Genomic DNA, 22242 nt, shown 5'->3' with positions numbered 1-22242 from the left:
ATACAAAAACAAGCATTCCCATTTACCTTTGCAAAAGGGTGGGAAATTAATTTAAGGCCAATAAAAGCAGAGTTTACTGCAGATATTAATTTCCAACTCTCTAAATTTACTGACAGCCATAGAAATCCTCAACTTCTAGCTGAGCCAGTAGCATAAAGAGAACAAGAGGCAGCAGCACTTATCCTGGCACACAAAGCAACTGAGCAAGGTCCACGCTACATTGACCTTGCCATCTGGACATGTGGCAAGCCCAGTGCAGACACATTTCCAGCATTATCCTTTATAATCATGTAAAATTGTATTCTGATGAGAGAGGCCAAAAATCCTGTGCTCCAAAGATCCAGCTGATAACAGCAATCAATCAGTCTCCCTTCATGGATGCCAGGTCACACATCACACAGTGATGCCTGTTACTGCTTCACAAACATTAACAAATTATCATACTTTCTGCAAAAATATGTTGATTTTCACTCCCCCAGTCCTACTGAGAGAAAAACAACAGTTAAGCAGCTGATCCTACATCCCCAGTGAAAAACAGAACGGACTTTACTGGGAGCTACTATATGTGCAGCATTAGGCCTGAATGATTTGCAAAAGGCTTTGCAATGAATTGGTTACTGAGCTGAGAATAGAATCTGAGAATGCTGGTTCCTAGTCCTGTACTCAGTACGCAAGTGCTGCCTGCTCAGCCTCTATACCCATTGGCTTCTCCCGTACCGGGCACTCAGGCACACAACTGGACTTTGATGTAGCAAGAGGACACATTGCCCTTGTGAGGCTTCACTCGGGAATCTTCCATCAGCTACACTGCAAGAGCCCCGTGCTGGAAACTATGAAACAGCTGTAGCTTAAGCTCCTACTTCAGTATTACACGCCAGTGTTATCAGTCTCCATCTTCACGCCAGGAATTCTGCAGGAATTTGCTTTCTCAAGACTAAAGAGAAGGAAGAATGAAAAAGATAAAGGGAAGAGATTATTTTGTGTATGTGTGAGAGGGGGAGAGAAAGAGAGAGCGAAGATGAAAGGCTTTGTAATTACATAGTTTAACCTTCTGCAAAACATAGGCTGAAAAAACTGATTTACTAACTCCTGTATGAATCCCGTAACTTCTAAGTCTTCTGCATGGCATTCACCCTGCCCACTATTCTACCATCTGTATTGCAACAGCTTCCAGCCCACATGCAGGCCTCTTGTACATACAGTCTCTGTCCCAAGAAGCTTGCTTAGCTGCATCAGACAAATCCCAGTGCTTCAGCAGCAACAGCTTCAGCTGGCTGAGCACAACACAGTTTGGGAAGAAGCAGATACCTCCAAGGCCCCAGATGTAAAAGACAAAGGGCTCAAAAGAAGATCTCCCAACAACAACAATATATACAACCCTCTCCCACACACCCTGACATAAAAAAACTTTACAGGGCTTGAGGGAGCAAGCATAACAGTTATGATATGTTGAAACAAGTAATGTCAGTCATTCCTCGTCTTGTACGACAGATTGACGGATTGTCAGTGCAGAACTTGTAGTTAACTTCAAAAGGCGGCAAGCTGAAGACAAACTGTTAGTGGAGGGACCAAAATTTTTTTCTGAAAATGAATAAACACAGTCCCTAAATCCCTGAGCACTCTGGACTGTTACTTAGACATAAGCACAATCCAAGAGAACAAATCCTGATATAAGCAGAGGGAGAAGAAAGGGTCTGTGTATCTTTCCAAAGCTGAAGAAACTGTTTTTGTGAAGGATGTAATTATTTAAGGACCAACAATCCAGATCAAGAAAAACTGGTTGATTAGGGAAGAAAATGACCAGGGGATATTATGGGGTTTTGAGAAAGCCAGTAATGAAACAGCTAACCAGAACATCATATAATTACACTAAAGCCAGTCTACCACAGTGATACTTCCCAATTCTGGACACAGCCATGACACTCACTAGTTTGGTGACATGTAATGACGTGACACTGATTTTCTACATGGGATCACAAAGGAAGCACACTCCCAGCCTGTCATCTGCAGAACGGGAAAGCTGCTCCACAGATGCAAACATTTCAGGAGGATGCTCCATGTGTCCATACAAATGCATGGGTAAAAATACTAAAAATGGCTTTACAGGACTAGTTGCTCCAAATCTGTCAGTAAGTAAGCCTGTACTAAAGTCTACTACTAGTTTAATAGCAATGTTCTACATCGTGAAAGTATGCAGGCCAAGGTAAAGCAGTTATGATAGATTTCCTGGGAAGCTACAATGCCAGACCACTCTCTCTGCAGGGAAGGGAGTTATCTTCATGGGAATCCGCTCACACAATGTCAAACTAATAATTTTGTGCTCAGATGAATAAATGAGGGAAGGGGGGAAATCTTTTCGAATAAATCGCAGACAAGGTTTTTCTACAAATGAAATCCGGCAGCATGCTAAGGTTTCCAAGCTGGTCACTGCTGACCTGTCCAAAGAAAAGCTGAAGTGTAATTTACTGGATTTCTGTAAAATAAGCTTCCGTTTCATGTAAAGCTGCCATGCGCAAAGCTACAACTGCTGTGGAGTTTCAGATGGTGCATAAGGCTTCATTCTAGAGCTGTGTGAGCAGCAGGCAGCATCTCCTACTTAAAGGATCATAAAGAACTGAACATAAGTGTGCTGGAAAAAGAAAGTAACTCTTGAACCTATCATTGGATAGGGACAAAGTCCGTCCCTTCCAATTATATTAATGTCAATACGGCCACTGCTTTCGATCGAATAAAGACCTCTCCTGTTACACAGGCTTAGCTTGCTCATTGTCTACCAAAACACATTCAAAGCTGAGCCACGTTCCTGTTAACTTCTTCCTCAAATGAGAGTATTGCCTTGATTGAAATGAGCCCGTATCACTGCCAGCTGCAATACAACCATACAAGGTACCTGAAAAAAGGACAAAATGAGACTTCAAAATTATAGAGGCAAAAACTTGGCAAAGATAAAATGGTTGGATGTTTTTCCTGCTATTATTTGAGCACTAGCAAACTTCAGCCTTTCCTGCTCCAATCAAAGGTGGTGTAAACAAAAGTCACTACTGTGACCTGTACCCAACAGACAAACCTCTTGCCTAAGTTTACAGAACAGATGTGTAGAGAAGACGTTCCCCTCAATTTCAAAAGCAAAGCTCAATACAGAAAAAACAAAATGTACATGCAAGTTTTCCTAAACCCCTGGTTAAGTCTAACACCCTTTCTACCTTGCATCCTCCATCTTGCAGCACAGCAGCCTAGAAGTTTGAGAAACGTTCTGAGGCATCACCGGCTATTCTCAGTGCAAGGCATCACATCTTGCTCCTGAGCAGCATTGACAGCTGTAAACAAAAGACCTACGAAAAAGACTATTGCATGTTTTAGAAATTTTTTATTTCCATTTATCTGGCCAGAATCCCAGGCAAAGGTAGTCCTGTGCCAGTTACACTCAACCAGCATTTTCACGCCCAAGGAGGAAAATACTTTCCTCTTAAACCTCTCCATCAAGAGCCTGGTGAATAGCCATTCTTTGAAATGAAATGATGTCACAGAGCCATCATGGGTATTTTTCTTCAACAAGCTAGCACTGAACAGAATCTCAAAGTCACAGAGGCAGCAATAAAGGGAAAGAGGTAAACGAGCAAGGCTTAAACAACCATCGCACAGAGCATCAGCATCTTCACACTCACCACAACGCACAATGGCTTCAAACCACTGTGGAGCTGCTGAGCAGCAGGACTGGAGCACTGTAAACATCAGTTATCCAGGAGAACAAAGTGATGGGAGAGCCTTGGCAAAATAAAACTTTAAGTAGCAAAAATCATACAAATGAGTCTGGAATAGGATGTTGGTGGAAGAACCGTCAGCAATCCTGTTGCCTGCTGAGTTTCCCGAGCTGGAAAATCAACAACAAAATGCCATGCTGCTTTCAGTCTGCTCATCTAGATCCAGACGGGATGTTTTGTCCCCTCAGCACAGGAACTTCACCATTTGCACAATTCACCCAGAGATAATCAAGAGCTGGCTTTAATATAACATGAATTAATCCAAGGATCCTGACGCACGCTACATCCAGCAAAAACGGTTCTCTTCCCAGAAGGCTCAAGCATACTGATGTGCAATTTGCATTAACAGGATTTTGCTGAAACATCCCCTCTCACGTGAATTTTTCAGCCTGGGTTCTAACTCACTGACATCAATGAAAAGAAACTTGTTGACTTTGCCAGGAATAGAACTGGGTTCCCAAACAGATTTGTAACAAAATCACTGGCTTGAATATTGACATTTCCACTGCAGTATCTGGTATGGTAAAGAAAGAAATACTTCTTTCAAGAAAAAGCTCTGGTCAAGAACAACTATGAAGTCAGCTATATTTCAATACAAAACAGTAAGGTAAATCATTACATGGTGGTTATGCTGTACTAAAGTATACTGGCATTATTTTATACCAGGTTTTAGGCTTTCCAATTCATTGCTGGGTAGAAAAATAGACTTGCTTTTCAACTTAGTACAATACAAAATACAGTGAACTGGTACAACCTTAGAGTTTGGGCTGACTGCCATTTCTTGGCTGTACAGCAACTGGAACCAATAAAACAGGGCTTATTTGCAGCAGGAAACTACCTGAACAACTGTTTTCAAAGGAAGACAGCAAACTTGTAGAAAAGTGGGAAACATTCCCATGGAAAAGAGAAAGCCACACCTGTAAGCTTCAGGTATTTCCTTATTATTAAACTTGATCTTGGGGACAAGACATACTTACTCATCGTTTTTCCCACTTCTTGCTGCCAGAAATAGATGATGTATTTGAAGCATACATAAAGCTGAGTCTCTGTAGAGACCACCATTTTGCCACAACCTGATATCTTCTGTTTATTAGCAGAGGCTTAACCTAAAGTTTCCAATACGATACACAAAGACCTATATAATTTGAGCTAGAAGAATAGTGCCATAATTGTCAAGAATAGGTGCGGCCAAATGCTTTCTCACGTGGCTCAGAGATATCACAGTCAGGCAGCATCTTCTCAAAACATAACAAAAGATGACACTTCATCAGACAACATAGATGTGCCAGGCAATAAATCTTGCAGCAGAAGTCTCCTTTCTATTTTAATTCTAGTTGTCACTGATCAGGAGATACAATTGTCTTTCTAAAGACAGACACAGGAGGGGTGAAACCAAAGCAAACACCTCAAACAACTGAAAAAAACAGAATTACTCAGAGTTTCATTTGAATCCTGGTGTACTTGTTCTGGTCTAATAAAAATAGCCCACCCCACTGTTTGCACAATTCCTGAGATCAGTACATACTATCCTGCAGCTGCCTGCGCTATTCAGAACAGCAAGGAGGCTTGTTCAGTTGGGCACATCCATCTGTTTCCCCCTCCCCTTTTAATAGATGCATCATTTCAGCCCCAAGTATGGAACAGGTTGGAGATGTCCCCCACTGTGACTTGCATATCTTTGCACTACCAACCACAAAAAGGTGTCCCCACAGCTCTGGTACTCTGCACTATTCTAGGATTCTTCACGTAAATGTTAACAAGCAAAACTGTTTTGCAATACTCCACAAGAATGGTTTTTATTTGACATCTGACCATTGTTGCTGTCAGGGCATGAAGACGGGGTTCTCATGTATGTAGCAGCACAGACCAGCATGGACTACAAAAAAACCCATTTAAAACCAGAGTAAATACTTGGTCACTTTGTCCATGCTGAGTTCTGTGTTTTATTGGTTACAAGACCAGATTTAACCAAGCTACCTAGTTTAAAGCTATAGATATGTTACTGCTGTGCGGATTGGTCTTGAGGTAGGAAATTTTAGCTTTCTATCTACAGCCACAAAATTAGTCATCTACAAAGTGCAAAATAAGATCCCAGTGCTTGGTCCCCAGGTTCTCCAACTAGTAAGGAAAAATTAAGCAGTGGCAGCAGTAAGAGTCATAGTCAAAAGAATTTAAAATGTTACCTCTTAAAGAACAAACTCAGATATATTATCTAGTAAAATTTATTTGTGTATCAGTAGCCACTTTTCCTTCAGAAGTGCTCCAAGGCTCCTTCCTTCAGTGCTAGCAGCTCAGAGCTCACAAATAACCCTTTGACAAGAAGCCAGCACGCACTCAGCGAGGATATACAGCCTACCGGGATCAGGACTCAAATCAGCTTGCTTCTCCTTCTTGTTCTTCCACAGCTCCCTGCATGCCTGTGGGTAAATCACTCAATCTTCCCGTGCCTAAATTCCACATTTGTATAAGAGGGATAATCACCCTTCACTACTACAGAGGGCCATTGTCAGGCTACGTTTACTAGTGACTGACAGGAGCCTAGGTACCACAGACAAGCACCACAAAATATCCCCTCTCTGCCCCAAATGCTTTATGAAAAGCAAATGTTCCTTAAAAAGTAGGTTTCAGATTCAGTTCCCTAGTAGTTATCACAAAGAACAGCAATTTAACAAAAACTCTACAAGTGTAAAAAAAATCCCAACATAATTTGACGATGTCCTTTCAACCTGACATTTAAAAAGCTACATGCACAATTACATATGATAAAGATAATGACAAAACAAGAGAACAAAACAGGTGGGAAACATTGTTTCTTATAACTTAAAAAAAAAAAAAATTATAGTGCACTCAGTTTGCCAGTTTAATAGGTGATGTGACAGGTCCTTAGTTCATCTTGGGACAATTTGAGAACAGAATGATTAGCAGTGTATGATGACAGTGATCACTAGCTGGTTCCTGGAGAGCTGATAAGTTATTAAGCTAAACAATGCATCACTATTATGAGCAAGTCAGTGCACTAACTGTAATTTCCTTGAAAGCTGAGCAGTGCATGATTATACTTGTCCACTCAGACTCCCTGCTGGCAGCTCCGTATTCTGCTATTGTTCTGAGCTCTAGAGTCTTCCCAATGCCCAGGATACAGCCGTGCAAAAATGTATTCTTCATATTCAGCCTTCCTTGTGGCAGCTGTCATTCAGAAGGATACTGGGAAAAGAGACATTCTCTGTCCTGAAGCACAGCTCTTAGAGCCCCTAAAATCATGTGGGTTTTGTTTGTAAGTACGTGCTACCTCTCACTTCTAGCTGAGGTAATTGCCATTTCAAGAGTGCTCTGACTTTGGAATGACACATATATACCTATATATATATTATACACATCTATACATGCATTTATGTATATTAAAAAGCCACACATACATACAGGTACATTTCTGATAGATTTCTTTATGACTCAGGAAGACTGCTGTTATTGGAAGCTCAAATGGTCATCTTTCAATTCACATTTATCTCGCAAGGTATAAAGCAAAGACAACAGAGCACACCTCCACTAGCAAACCTACAAAAACTAGGAACAGAAAAGGCAAAAGAAAAAGAAGGCAGCAGCTGGATGACAAGGATTTCAAGTGACTAATACAAACACAGACTGAAAACATGGCCTTCATCTATCCTACCAAAAGCGGCAGTTCTAGTGGTGGAGATGATGCAAGACCTGGAAAAAACAGTCAGGTCCTACTGCAGACCTGCTTTGTGAGATGGATAAGCCACTCACCCTCCTACGTGCCTCGGTTTCTTCCTCTGCAAAGAAAGCCAGCAGCATGTCCCCACCGCGGAGAGGTGCAGCCAGTGCGCGCTGCCTCGGGTGGTCCCGGAGCGCCTGGGGCCCGGTGCTGCACAGCGAGCAGTGCTGGAGAAACCAAGTCCCCAACCCACAGCTTATGTGGAGAGAGAACAAAGAAAACCCCACTTCAATTCCCTAAACTAATTCTTCAGAAATATATCTTCACTCTTGCCTGCATGAACAGTCACACTGAACCTTCCCTCGCTGTGGTGCATTTTTACCGTGCTCTTATCCTGAATGTCGTCAGCTAGTCTGTCCAGGAGGCAAAATTTTAACACCCCCTAAGTGTCTTCCCCTCCAAAAGCAACAGACATTTCAGAGTCTAAGCCCCATTGGCTTCCAATGAGCCTTGGGGTGCCAAGTGCTTAAGTCGTTTTTTTTTTTTTAAATGGGACTTATGTGATTCTGAAAATATTATCATGTACCTCACATTAGATTTGATATAAAGTGAACATTAAGTGGGACAAAACTTTGACACTGAGAGCATTTGACAAGTACTTAAAAGGTAGGTCCTAATTAATTTTAAACTTTGTTTTATGTAAGACTCATTTAAGGAGCACCATCAAATTCTTTCATTGTCCTTTTCTCTGTGCTGATCCTGCAAGGAATATATAATCAGCAATATGTTTAAACAAGTCAAGGAAAAAGTACCACTCTACTTTGAATCCAGGAACTGTTCTATTCCTGTCACTGAGTTTCTTCAAACCCAAGTAAAAGGGAAACCCCATTACTGTTGGAATTAAAACCACAAAATCAGCAAATGTAATATTCAAATCATGATATTAGTAATACTTATAGGATAAGTCTACCCTATAGTTTTGAGAAAAGGTTAACACCATTGCTATTTGCACTCCTCATGCCTTTACAAATAAATTATTTCTGTCCCCACAACAAGATATAACCATCTGACCATTCTCCTGGGCAGTAAAGAAAGGTTAAGAAGTCAATCTACTCCAACTCCCAAGTTAGCCATCCCGTAGCTGCACTACTGCAACTGTCTGTGAGCCTGTGCCACAACCAACTAAAATGATTTGGCTTTAAAGGTGTGGGTTTGGTTTTTTGGTGGTTTTTCTTTTTTCCCCCCCCTGAACCTGGTAACCCTCAGTAAGTTAGCAACTTCCACAACACTGGAGGTGGGAACTGTTGACTCGGGACCAGGAACTTCATCAACTGCTTTGCTATGATCCTCCAACTACACCCTTGGTTATCCAGCCAACGGAGACTACACCTAAAGCTAGAGCCGTTAACTGTTCTAAGTACTGTGGTCATCTACAAATCCATAAGGAAAAATGTATGGCTGTGCTCCAGTCAGTAGAAAACTCATAGGCAGATAAACAGCAATAACATGCCATAGAAGGCTATCAAACATGGATTAACAGCCAAGGATGTATCAGTTTAAAGCCTCAGTGATATACTAAAACATAGAATAAAATTAATTTAAAGCATACGCTCATGTACATCTCAAAAGGACACGAATCTTACATGAAGTATTTTACACATATGTGCACATACTATTTACCATTGCCAACTTTCTTCCTGTTTCTTTTTTTTTTTTTCCACCAATATTTAGGTCGTTATCGCCCTTACAATGAGATATCCATTCAAAATACACTGCTTCACAAGATCATTAAAAGCTAATAGATAACCATATCGTTTCAGGACTACTTAATAGTTAAATTAATGTCTAATACTACAATTCAACCACCATCTGAATGAACAAAGCCATTGAAACGGGTACGGGACACAGAAAGTCCTTTTACATTAGTCATTCCAGGCTGATTTCACACTCCTGTGCAAACGAAAAGTACTTTTGGCCTGTCACAGCATAAAAGCTACCAGGGGACAGCTCAGTGATTCGGTGCAAACCCTTCCCTTAGAGACTTTTATCCTTCCTCAGACACAAGGCTTTCCCTACATACAAACACAGAGCATTTGTCCCAGGGTCAAACCTCAGCAGCCCCCGGATTACAGCACTGCGATGGGTAATGTGACAAGGCATAGAGCCAACAAAATGACTGCACATACAGGAATTATGAGAGCCATGCAGAAATGCAGGGCATTGGAGTAACTTGACACCAATATGAAGACTACAGAGAAAACTCTTTCATATAGTGTGGTTTTATCGCATGACCACTATCACAGTAGGATTTCAGAAACTGTAAAATAACCAAAGCATAACTTACTGCAGGGCATCCACCACACAATACTGTACATGAAAGTCAAACCAAGTTACATTTGGACTTCATGTCATTCTAATACTTTCCCTTACTTATGTCAAGGACATAAATAAAATTCCTTTGCAGAGGACTTGGGTAGAAGTAGCTTCATTAGTCTTGTACATCCATCTAAAACAGAAATTCAGCTGTCTGCACTGGTACAGAAGTGAGTGCGTGCCCCTTCCCAAGGCAAGCTTTGCTCTTACTGAGCAATGGAATTCTTTGGCTTCTAGCTTGTTTAAGTGAAAGCAGCCTTAAGTCTGCTCTAACTTCAGCTAGTTTTTCACAGTTTGGGGCCAATAAGAAATTTCACACAAAATGCTCACAAGGAAACATGAAGGACCGATAAATTACCGCAGTAGACAGTTTCTCCTCCATACCAACAATTCTTTCAAACTGAGGGGTTGTACAATCTCACTCAAGTTCAAAAAATACTTTCTCCTGTTTAAATGACATTAAATCACACATTTAAATGCTATGTGGAAAGTAATGACAAAGGGAGTAAAGCATTGCAATGCCAACAAGGTCAACAACATGTTAACCCAGAAGAGAGCAAAGCTCCATGCATGGCTTTAAGTACAAGATCCAACTGGACAAAACCCTGAGCAACCTGCTCAAGTGGACTCTGCCTCGAGCTGGGGGGTTGGACTCGATGATCTTCAGAGATCCTTCTTGACCTCAACCACTCTGTGAAGATTTGTTATTTTCTAATTTTGTGATGACAGCATGCTACAAGGCTCAGACTGAAAACAACACAAAAAGGTTAAGGCTTCACTCCGGCATTAACTGTTGAAGTCCTGCATGAGGCTCCCATGTAGCTATGAGACACCCATGCTCATTCACCAAGCCAAGCCTGTGCTTTGTCATCTTCTGTTCCTCTTCCTCTCCTGCTCATCGTTCCCCTCCAGAAAACCATAAAGCCTGCTTTGGTCAAGCTGAATTCTTGCTAACCTCTTCTGTGCTTAGTCAAAATTATACTGGTCTAGCAAAGTGTCTCCTGGCAGTCATCAAAATACTGTTACACCTGTGTGCCAGAAATATTGAAAACAACCATTAAAAAAAAAGTCTCTGTAAAAAATTATGTTCTGTTCTGTAGGAGTCCAGTTGTTTTGTATATTTGTAACTACCATTACCTTGCATGCAATGCAGGTAACAAATCCATTTCGTTTTCCAGAATAATGTATTAATTTAATTTGCACAGAATTTGCTACAGACTGTCTAAGCTGCCCAGTTTTGCCTGAAAAAGGACCTCTTAACAAGAACAATAATCTATCTCAATTTATGTCTCCTTAGTCTGTAAAAAGGAAATATTGCAAAACAGAGTCCCACCACTCACAGCAGAAAGCCATTCAGTAACTAGTCTAAAACCTGTGGTAAACTCTGGAGAGAACAAGCCACAAGTGAATGGTTTCACACCTTGCTAGCTCAGCAGATGCAAACAAGCCACTCAAATTAAAACTCGGCTTGGTTTATGAAAATGCCAAATAGGTAATAACATGCAAGTAAAAACACATCATCACAGTGTATCATAAACTGTCCTAAATCTATCCCCACATCTGTGAGACACAGGCTAATTCTAACATTTCCCTTTTGCAACCACGTAGTTCAAATGTGAAAACAATTAAAAGCACAATTTTATTTTAACATTAGCTAATCTGATTTGAAGATATCTGAAATAATTTTTGGAGTGATGGCATCTTAGGTGTAAATAAGATAATTTAAACAACAATTACCAAAAGAATTATGTTTGCTGCTGAAACTCCAAAGCAAATTAAACAAGACAATTGAGGATCAAATCAGTAGCAAAGCAACTGGAATGAGTCCATTTATGCAATAAGCCAGATTTTGACAGCAATGGCACCTTCTGCAAGAAGCAAGTCTTTTCCTCATTTCAAATTACTCAGTTTAGTTCAGAATGATCACTAGTTCATTCCAGGCTGAGAAATAAATTAGGAACTGAAAAGCAAGTAAATTTGTAAACTTTTTTTTTTTTTTTTTTTTTCTTCTTCCAGTCTGTAAAACAAGAAGTAGGTGTGAGAAGCTGAGATCTACTAGCTCCAGTGCCTCGACAAGCAGAGTCTCAAGTCACCACCAGTTTTGTTTGTTTAGTACAGGTCACATTACACTGATTAGTTATAAATACAAAATAGGCTGAGATTTTTTTCCCTGAACACTCAGCACATTTTATATTGTTTATTAGTTTAAAAACAGAAAATGAAAACGTTTGTTTTCCATGTTACAATTAAATATCAATTTCCACCCAAAAGCAGCTTGAAAAATATTACAACTGAAAGATTAATCATGTAATAAGTCATTCATCATTTTCAAAAAAAGCATAAAACCAAAGACTAAGTAAAACTATGTAAATATGTACTGTTGCTTAGGTGCATACAGAGTATATCCTAATTATTAAGAACAACATTTTTTTCTTTTTGCCAAGACTACATTTATTTGCAAGTGTGTGCCTTAGAGGTTATCAAAAGAGAAAAGTCAATCTTTCTTTAGGAAAAGAAATAAAAGCTACAAATGTTAAACAAGATTAACACAGACCATTTCAATCCAGGTTTCTGACTTGTCAACTTCAACCAACTCACCCTGTAAAACAGGATAAATGTGTGGCATAATAAAGGGTTGAATACTGATCTTTTAACCACAGAACTAGGATAAATATTCAGGTATCACTAAAACCAGTGCATATCGTTACCCAGATTCTCTGACACATAACATTTCTAAAGAGTCTGAACACAGAAAGACAGGGAGAGTCACACCTATGTTTTAACTGTTCTATCCATGTCAAAACTTGTAAGTTTTCCCCTACCAGCTTTAGAAATTCCCCCAGTGTCAGTTTTTTTTTAATTCACCTATTTGAATGCTTTACGTAAGACTTAAAGGTTGTGTTTTAGTCTAAACTTAAGTGGTATAGCTTGCAACACCTTATGATATCTCTAATATCCTCTGTAACAAGGACACTAAAACTTCATAGGCAAAGAAAATTAACTTTTCCTTTACAGTTACATCTTGATCAAACACACATTCACATTTACAAGAGGGTCGGCTTCCTACCTTATACACAATTTGTATGGAAAAAATTTGGGTCAAGGACAGCCTACAACCAATAACAGCCTACATCTTCCTACAATTACTGGCCAGTAAGTAGCACAAGCATCTTAAAAACATCTACTCCATCACATTAACGAAACTTAATTGGACTGCAAAGGTCTGAAAAAAAAAAAAAAAATCATTCTGCCTACTGAGCCATCCCCACAAAAGCGTGCCTCAGAAATCCCCAAAAGATTAACAAATGGTTTGCTGCCACCAAGCAAACTCACCACTTCTCTTTCCCATGTGCCAACTTCGTGCTACATAGCAACTCTGATATCTCAGCATTACTGCTGTGAGCCTTCTAAAGCAGGTTGCAGTTCAGAAGTAGGCTTTTTATTTTAATCTCTAGTAAAGCACATTTAACAGACCAAAGTAAGGAAGTCGGTTCTGGTTGGTGAGGAAGTTTAGGCATTCACTGCTTTTCTTTGGATGTGAAAATAAAACTTTATCAACCAGTACAAAATGTTTATTATACATCAGACCACAAAAATGAGATCAGATTCTCCGCTTCCACAGTCAGCACAGTAAAACTTTGTACAGTACATCTGAAACCAGCAAGGGATTGTAGAGTCATCAACCAGGCTTAATCAATCTTCATTTCTTTTGTGCCATAACAAAACATTTTTGTCTGTTTTCCCTCTTAACAAATGTATCTTATAGTTAGCTACACAAACCTAAGTTGAGCTCAGGGGGAAGAGAGATCTTTTTACTTTGAAATGATAACTGCAACTTACAGGCTTTGCTCTGTTGATTCTGAATTGCAATGAATGGAGTTATTTCCTCACATTCCTGTTGTATAATTCTTCCTTTACCAGCCTTCAGCTATCAGCAGATCAGAGCTGGAGTTTACTCTGGAGTTGGCCGTAAACAAAAGAATGAATCTGCACTGTTTCCTCCCAAAAAAAAAGAAATTGTAGTCCTTGTCCAAATATATTAAAACACTGAAACAGGCAGGACAATTAAGGAGTTGTGAGTTAGATAAATGAGGTAGTGTGCTCAACAGATTAAAAAAAGAATTAAGTGGAAAGATTTACATATTTATAGAGCACAAACAAGACATTGTCAAATAGTTCCAGCCATCAACTGAAGCCTAATTTAAGTTATTACTCAGTGGAAAGAGTAGCCTGTGGATTCAAACTATTGTGTTAATGAACAACTCAGCTGTAACTTCTTGATGACGAATGCACAATAGTCATACTTTTCCTTAACAGACCTGCAATACGTTTGCTCTACTCCTAAAGCACAAGAGCACCCAGCTTGTAGGAAGAGCCCTCTAGGAACTAATAAAAGCCATATTTTTCATTTAAATATTGATTTTCATCTGCAAGTAATAAACAGATATTCAGCTGAAAGGATCTTTAATGAGCTACATGGCAAAGATAAATATTTTTCCTCTTTTTTATTTCTCAGCCCAACATCAGTGCACACCAGTGTTGTTTCCTTTACATCACTCCTGTTGCACCTTATCCCCAGACAATGCATTACATCTGTGCAACAGGGCTGCCAATGATGGAAACAGTTTAGCATGGGAAATAAGGAAGAACAACCAGCCCACTACAAACTACAGCCAGGTATTTATTTATTTAAAAGGCAAATGTCCAAGTTCAGATAAGAGGAAGAACAAAAAACAAAAATCTAAAAAACAAAAAACAACCTAAAACAAACCAGCCCTGTTAAAACATCCAATATCTAAACCAACATTTCTTCAGCACACAGTGCTCCCCAGCATCACACTGCGGGTTTGATCCAGTGCTTCTGTTTCACCTTTTGAATCTCATTTAATTTCTAAGCACTCCTGTCAGCCTTTGACTTGGCATCAGCCTTAGCCTGATGGGACCATGTGGTAGGTTGAGGACAGCATGACAGGACTGCCAGGCACAGACAGACAGAAAATGAGGCAGTGCCCCACTGGTCAGCCTGTGTGCCAGAAGCAGAAAAGAAAGGGAAATAACAACAACATTTGTAGATAAACAATAAGAGACTATCAGGAAGGAAACCTGCTCTTTCCAAGGTTTAATATATTAAAACACTGCAGAATGTTCTCACAGCCCAGCAGCAGCTGAAACACCCAGCAGTCCTGAACACAAATTGATGACATTCGCAATTAAAGAGCTTATGTCCTTCGTTAGCCCAAACAAGTAACTTCTATTCTCTCTCCTCATTTATCTATTTCTCACTAGCTCTTAGTCATCCTGAATACCCACCATCAAGTTCTGCACCATAAATGCACCTGGTGATGCAAACAAGAAGGCAAACGCTTTGGGGAAGGGCAGGCAGTTGGCTTTAGCCATGAGGCTTTCCATCACTCACTCCAGCCTCCTGTGGTGTCTGGACATCATCACTTGGTCCTTCTCTAACAGATGGTCACCAAGTCAGACTAAAAAAGAAGTTCCCAAACCTCAGAGGTCACACACACATACACCTCCAGAAAAAAAAAAAAAAAAAAAAAACAAAACACATTTTGGCATCTTTGCCACTCCAAAAGAATACAAGCAACCTGTTTAAGATGAGTAGACACTGTCCTATAACTTGCAAAAGTCTTTATTTAGTGGTCTTCCTAGGACATACGGGATGGCAGACGCCAAGGGGGGGTGTGTGTGTGTAAGTTTTTACAACAGGAGTAACTTGCCTTTGCCAGATGGTCACCCAGTGTTGCAGACCAATCTGCATTGCATGTAAGGGCATAAATGACATCTGTTTGTCTGAGTTCATACCAAAAGAAAGAGTACTGATCTCCTAGATGTCCTCAAATGATGCATTTTAAGCACTTGTTTGTCCTAATATGCTCGGAAATCCAAAATAGACCTTTTATTACAGTATCTCCAATTGCAGGACACCTAGACAGTAAACAAGTGATCAGGGAATGAGAAACACTTATATTAATAGAAACAACATACTGTTCATAAGTAGAGGTGTCGATTATTACTAAGCGAAATGGATAGATTACCAAAAATACCACCACAAACTTAGCAAAGCTAACAAACCTACTTTCACCTTTTGTTCAAATACCAAAGAAAATCTAGCTTATTCTGTACAGTTTATCACTGTTTACTTCTTGCTACACTCCTATTAGAATTAATGGTTTTAAGCACCTCTCAGCTCTAAGAATACCTCCTGCCTCCAGGCATCCCATGGTAGAGGCAGCATGACAAGCAGCACGGAACGTGGGGCAGAGCCCAGCCTGGCTCTTCCACCCCATCCCGCTTCCCTGGGAAGCGCCTCATTCGCACAGCCAGCCTGCTGTATTTAGTGCCACATCTGCAAGCTTGCAAAGTACCTGTAATTCTGCTTCAAGTCACCAACATACACAAACTGCACCTCCAAAAGACACCTGAGCATCTTGGAAAAGAAACCAGACTGACAGATGCTTTTAATGGCTGCCTTAAACACTTCTCTGACCAAGGTCTCATCCTTTACACATGCAGAACTTGTTCCTTATCTTCAGCACACTGAAACAATGACCATCTCATACTAAACAGTATCAGAAAACTCTCAGAGATTTTAAAATTATGATGCTAGACACCCAGCCCTGTGAACAAACTAACCCCTCAACTTCATCCTGGTTATAACTTGACAGCATTAGAATTTAAATAATACCTTTCTCTCTCAACTACTTTATTTCACTATTTACCACCAAATCTTTATATCAGGTACTAGAACAGAGAAAGGAAAGGCTACTTGTTAACTCACCGACTCCAGATGTTCCAACGGTCTACCAAAGTGTTACCCAGAAATCAGGCTAATTACATTATACAGATATAGTGCCTGGAAGAACCCTGAGCCCACTTAATTCTCTGTGACTTAAACTCTCCATATATTTTTATATGCACTGAAAAGACAAGGTCAGGCTCACCTTCCCTCTCCCTATTGCATGCACTGGTGGCTCAGTGCAAGCATTATTCAAGACTGTCCTTCCTCCCCCTCCATTCAGATTTAATTCCTATGCAGTAAAAGGAGATGCAGTTAAATACATTTTGCAATTAGGGAAAAAAATCAAGAGAGGAATGTAGCAGCACATTAGTATGTCTGTCAAGTCCTCAAGCAGGTTACTCGTGGCACATCATCCAATAGCATGAGATAGTTTAATTCTGACCAAAGAAGTGGAGACACTTAATTCTGGTGGGAGGGAAGCTGTTCTTTTTGCAGCATACAAGGAGCTGAAGGTGGGAGTTTACAGATGAGCGTAGTCCTCTGCCCCAGAGAACTAACATTTACAGAGGTGTGTACAAAAGAAAAAGGACACAAGATTAAAATGAGATGCAGTTGTTATATTCACGTACATAAACATGTGACACGCCTTCCGAACAGATGAAGATCCTTGGCACCAAGGAACTCTCAAGCCAAACATGGACACAACACAATCAGTAAAACATTAGGATGGTGATGATGACAGCAATAGCAAAGAGATTAGACAAGTGCAAATCTTAGCACGCAACTAAAAATTACACGGATCTGACCCTCCACCATGGTGCCTGGCAGAGCCCAGCTGAAATCAATAGGTCTGCACTTACTTACACAAGCAGAGCATCATGAGCATGTTGCCCACTGTAACTGCCTCGGAATTCCACTATTATTTATTTCTGGACTACCTGTCTTAATGTAACTTTGCATAAAATACCTCATGCCTAACTTAAAGTTATGATTAACAGTGCTTTTCTTTCAGCTCAGTTCTGCCCACCGTTTTATTCACTACTGGTCTCACCTCTTCACCTCGTTAACTGCTTTCTTGCTTCTGGCCATCTGAATAGTTCCAAAATTGCTGTTCTTTGTTCAAAAAAAATACTGCTATTGTAACAGGAGCTAAATTAAAAGACTTGTGTCATGAACAAGGGCAGACTGAGAGTGGCAAAAGGCCAAATAAAAAGAGGGAGATTTGTTACTTTTCCTTCTCAAGAGAATTAAGAAAAATGTACAAGATGTTAAAAATTGTTCCAGCCCTCTTCCCTGGTGTACAAGAACATGAAAGAGACTCCAATGCTCCCCCCAGATCACTTCTCAGAAGAGCCTATGTAGAAATTGTAGTTTCTTGCATGACTAACATAAGGATGATGTCATTGCCACCTCTCTGGATCACATCTGTCCCACAAATCATTACTTCTTACTGGCAGCCTTGTAGCACAGGTAAAAACTCTGTTTAAGGTCTCACTGGGAAAAATGTAAGTGGTGTAAGTAACTGGCATCTTTGTTACCTCATCAGAAAAGATTAGCAGGGGTGTAGGCCACCTTCCCCTTCATCCCCCAAGTGGTCCTTTTCAGATGGGAGATTTGTCTGGCACCCACATAAGAAGTTGTTTCCTGGGCACGTTCACTTCTTAAAGGAGGAGGAAAAAGAAACAGCAGGATCATAAATTTATGGAGTTACATCTCCCAGAGACCCTCACCTTCCTCTTACATCCGGTGTTCATCTGAGCAGAAGGGCTGCAGGGCAGGGACCTTGTTTGCCTCAGGGCACGTAAAAAAAGCACACAGGAGAAAGCAATGTTTCAGTAAGAATGACACAAACAAGCTTCCCCTTCTCTCCCCTGCATCTCTACTGCCTGCAAAAACAACAAAACAAACAAAAGGGAAACAAATGGAAGTCTCCCATGCCAACAAACCTTTCCACAAACAGTTTTTTGTTCCTGACCAGTGAGATCCCATGAAAGCTAGGGAAAGATTATTGATACTCCCTGTGCATGGAAAAGGCCAGACACCACAGGAACCAGAGGCAATACCAAGCTGTCAAGTGCTGTGCCCAAACACAGGACAAGGTATCAAACCCCAAAGGGCTTATCTTAATGTCCTAACCCTTCCACAGCTCTCTGATGTTGAAGATGTGACTTGTAGCGTGAAACAAAAAGACAACAGGACCATCCCCCTGAATTTAAAAAAAAAGAAATAAAACACATACACACAAAACAAACAAACAAAAAATAAACAAAACAACAACAAAACAAAAACACAACCAATAAAAACTCCATCAAAACCCAGTCTATGCATCAGGAGTGACAGATTTAAAGGTTTCACTGTTGAGGTTTACAGTGACATTTTAAGCATAGGAGCGGGAAAAACAACCCCTCCAAAACAATCAGCAACCACTTTCCATTATAAAGAAACAACACATGAAAAATAGAAATTTAAGACTGAAGAGCCTTTAATGCCCTGTTGAGTATTCAGGGACAGCAGTAAACAAGGTGCTGATACACTTTACACTGCAAACAACGTTAGTGGTGAGCCAAATGGGATGAGCCCCAAATCAGAGTGAAATTTCAATGCATGAAGTTTAACTGTAAGATAAGGGAGTGTAATCAAATTACACCACAAATAGGTCCATTCATTCGTAAGCATTATCACAGAGTGAGGATTGAATTACAGCTTGGAATAAAACAATTTAAGAAATAAAAAGCAAATTTATTATCTATTGTTTTGCTACTGCCAAAGAAAATTTCCCACCTTCATACAAGAATGCTATCCAAGATGAATCTGGGGAGAAAACTGAAATACTAATTATCAGGCTGGAAAAACAAGAAGAGTTTGAGTTATTTACATTCCCATTCCTCTTTCAGACTAGAGCAAAGTCAACAAGCTAAGTGAAGACACAAGAATATGCATTTGCAATTCAAGTTGTTTTGCTGCGAAAGGCCTAGGCAGCTTATATACATTCAATAAACCGGCCAGGGTATTTTTTTCCTCCCCCTAAAAAAAAATATAATTTCTCACAGTGCCTCCCACTACGTTTTTCTTTTTTTTTTTTTTTCCACGAAAGCTATCACAATCCGTATTACTCAATACCACAATTTTTAAAGAGAACCGAGTGCAAGACATGCATTGCCCCTCATCCTCCTCCAATTTGGCAGCCCTGAAAAAGCACCTTTTAAAACAAACATGCGTCTGGACATTTTGCTCTTTCAGTAAGTGCTGCAAGGAAACAACAACCGGGGGGGGGGGGTGGTGGGGGGGGGTGGGAAAAAGAACGAGAGGAAAAAAACCCCACCACTCCTCCTCCTCGCGTTGCTGTTGTTGCCTTTGTTGTCCGGCGGTCGCCCCGAGCTCGCCGCCCCCGGTCCCCCCCGGTTCTGACCCCCCGGTTCTGACCCCCCCCCGATCCCGGCTGGGGAACCCGCGAAGGACGGCAGAAGCCTCACTGGGGCTGCCCCGGAACGGTCCGGGGGGACCCCAAACTCCAGTGCTGACCCCCATCACCATCTCCCAAGGCTTGGGATGGGGGGTGGGGGGTGTAGGGAAGATCCAGGTGTCCCCCTTCATTCCCCAAAACCCCTGCCCTCTGGCGAGGAGGGTGTCCCCCCTCACCCCAGCACCCTGACTTCTTGGCAAGGAGGGTGCCCTCACCCACCCCAGCACCCTGCCCCTTTACAAGAAGGGCGCCCCCCCCCCCACTCCAGCACCCTGCCCCTTCGCAGGAAAGAGGGTGCCTCCCACCCCAACAGCCTCCCCCCTTGCAAGAAGGGTGCCCCGCACCCCAGGACTGTGCCCCCTTGCAAGGAGGGGTGTCCTCCATCCCAGGACGCTGCTTTTTTCCAAGAAGGAAGGCTCCCCCCACCCCATCCCCTTGCAAAAAGAAGGCTGCCCTGCCCCCTTGTAAGGAAGGCACCCCCCAGCCCCCTCGCAGGGACAGGGGGTGCCCCCCACTCCACCACCCTGCCCCTCCGCAGGACGGAGGGTGCCTTCCCAGCACCCGGCCCCCTTGGAGCAAGGAGGATCCCTGGCCCCCAACACCCTGACCCCTTGCAAGGAGGGTGCCCCCCCCAACAAACACCCCGACCCCTTGCAAGGAGGGTGCCCCCCCCAACAAACACCCCGACCCCTTGCAAAGAGGGTGCCTCCCCAAACAAGCACCATGACCCCTTGCAAAGAGGGCGCCCCCCCCAACACCCTGACCCCTTGCAAGGAGGGTGCCCCCCCAAAACTAGCACCCTGACCCCTTGCAAAGAGGGTGCCCCCCCAACACCCTTACCCTTTGCAAGGAGCGTGCCCCCCCAAACAAGCACCGCGATCCCTTGCAAGGAGAGTGCCCCCAGCCCTCGCGCTGCCCCATCCCCAGCACCTACCTCGTCTTGGAGGACAGGAAAGCAAGTTTGATTAATCCATAGGTAAACAACTGGATGCTCTCCTTGGCTATGCTGGCCACTCTGAGCCTGTGCTCTAGGATGTGCAGTTCCATCTTTTCCTCTTTCTCATTTGTAGTTCATCTATCCCTGGGGTTTATTTTGTGTTTTTGAATGGGGAGGGGGAGGGGGGCTGTTATTGTCGGTGTGTTTTGGTTTTTTTTTTTTTTTTTTTTTTTTTTTCCTCCTTCCTCTCCCTCGGCTCCTTCTCCCCCTTCCCGGCTCCGGGGGCGGGGAAGGGCGGGCGGGGGGGATGAAAGAGCAAAAGGTGCAAAAGTTGGCCCGGCGGGGGAGGCCGGCGGGGCGCGGAGCCGGGCAGGGAGGCAGCGGAGCCCCGAGTGCCGAGCAGCTGGTGCTCGCTGGAACAAACAACTTGCCACTCAAGCCCGGCCCAGCGCGCCTGCGCAGCGCCGCGCTGCATGCTGGGGCTTGGAGTCCGCGGGGGGACCGGGGGGGGACAACCCGCCTCAGCCCGGGGAGCGGGAGAGCCCCCCCCCCCCCAACACACACACACCGCCCCGCCTCTGGCCTCAGGGGTCATTTGGACCAGTCGCTTTTAAACCAGATAAATCAATGAAAAGGAAATTTATTACAAAGACTTGTAAGCGACCAGCCTTTCGGTTGAATTCTCATCGCACCTAACCGTTCGGCTGGGGCAGGGGAGGCACACAGGGCAGCTGGAAAATCTTTCCCAACCCCAAAGCCGGCAGAACGGAGAACTTCAGAGGTTTTCATTAACAGTAGTGAAATACTCAAATCTTACCCTGTTTACTCTTTTATGGGGCAGGTAGGGCATCCTTGTTTATTTCCCTGTGCAGAAAAAAAAAAACAAAAAAAAAAAACACAAAGTGGAAAAAAACTCAATTTGCATGAAAGTCTTACAGAGGTAAAATCACATTTGTTAAGACCATAAAAACAGCCTTGTGTGTATGACAGTTGGTAATGCTGGAAGGGTGAATGGCCTGTTTGTCCCAGTCCTCACCCCGCTCCTCAACGAGAAGGCTGGAGAGAGGGAGGAATGGACAGACCTTCAAACCAGCCCCCCCGAAATGGGAGCCCCAGGGTGGCCCCAGGACACTGACCCCAGCCACGCTGTTTGTGGGTACCGGCTCCTCTGCACTGAGCCCTGCTGACACCACACAGACTAAACCAAGAATTAAATTCAGGCTTGGGGTATTGTTAAAGCAAGACTTAGGACATAAACCTCCTTTTAGCTTTGCA

The 22242-nt window shown here is 42.2% G+C and overlaps 1 protein-coding gene across 1 annotated transcript in view; it reads right to left on the bottom strand.

The window, feature by feature from the left end:
- The window catches only part of CASTOR2 (cytosolic arginine sensor for mTORC1 subunit 2), a 123141-nt gene extending 101967 nt beyond the window's left edge, over positions 1 to 21174 (bottom strand). Inside the window, exon 1 of the mRNA XM_032993712.2 lies at positions 20965 to 21174. Within this exon, the coding sequence (XP_032849603.1) occupies positions 20965 to 21077 (113 nt within the window). The 5' untranslated portion in view covers positions 21078 to 21174. The remainder of the gene's footprint in view (positions 1 to 20964) is intronic.
- Positions 21175 to 22242: the final 1068 nt, after the last annotated feature.

Source organism: Tyto alba, unplaced genomic scaffold, assembly GCF_018691265.1.
Source record: "Tyto alba isolate M040663 unplaced genomic scaffold, T.alba_DEE_v4.0 Super-Scaffold_19, whole genome shotgun sequence".
In the NCBI taxonomy this organism is placed as follows: domain Eukaryota; kingdom Metazoa; phylum Chordata; class Aves; order Strigiformes; family Tytonidae; genus Tyto; species Tyto alba.
The sequence above is the reverse complement of the archived record's forward strand: the minus strand, read 5'-3'. Positions and strand labels throughout refer to the sequence as shown.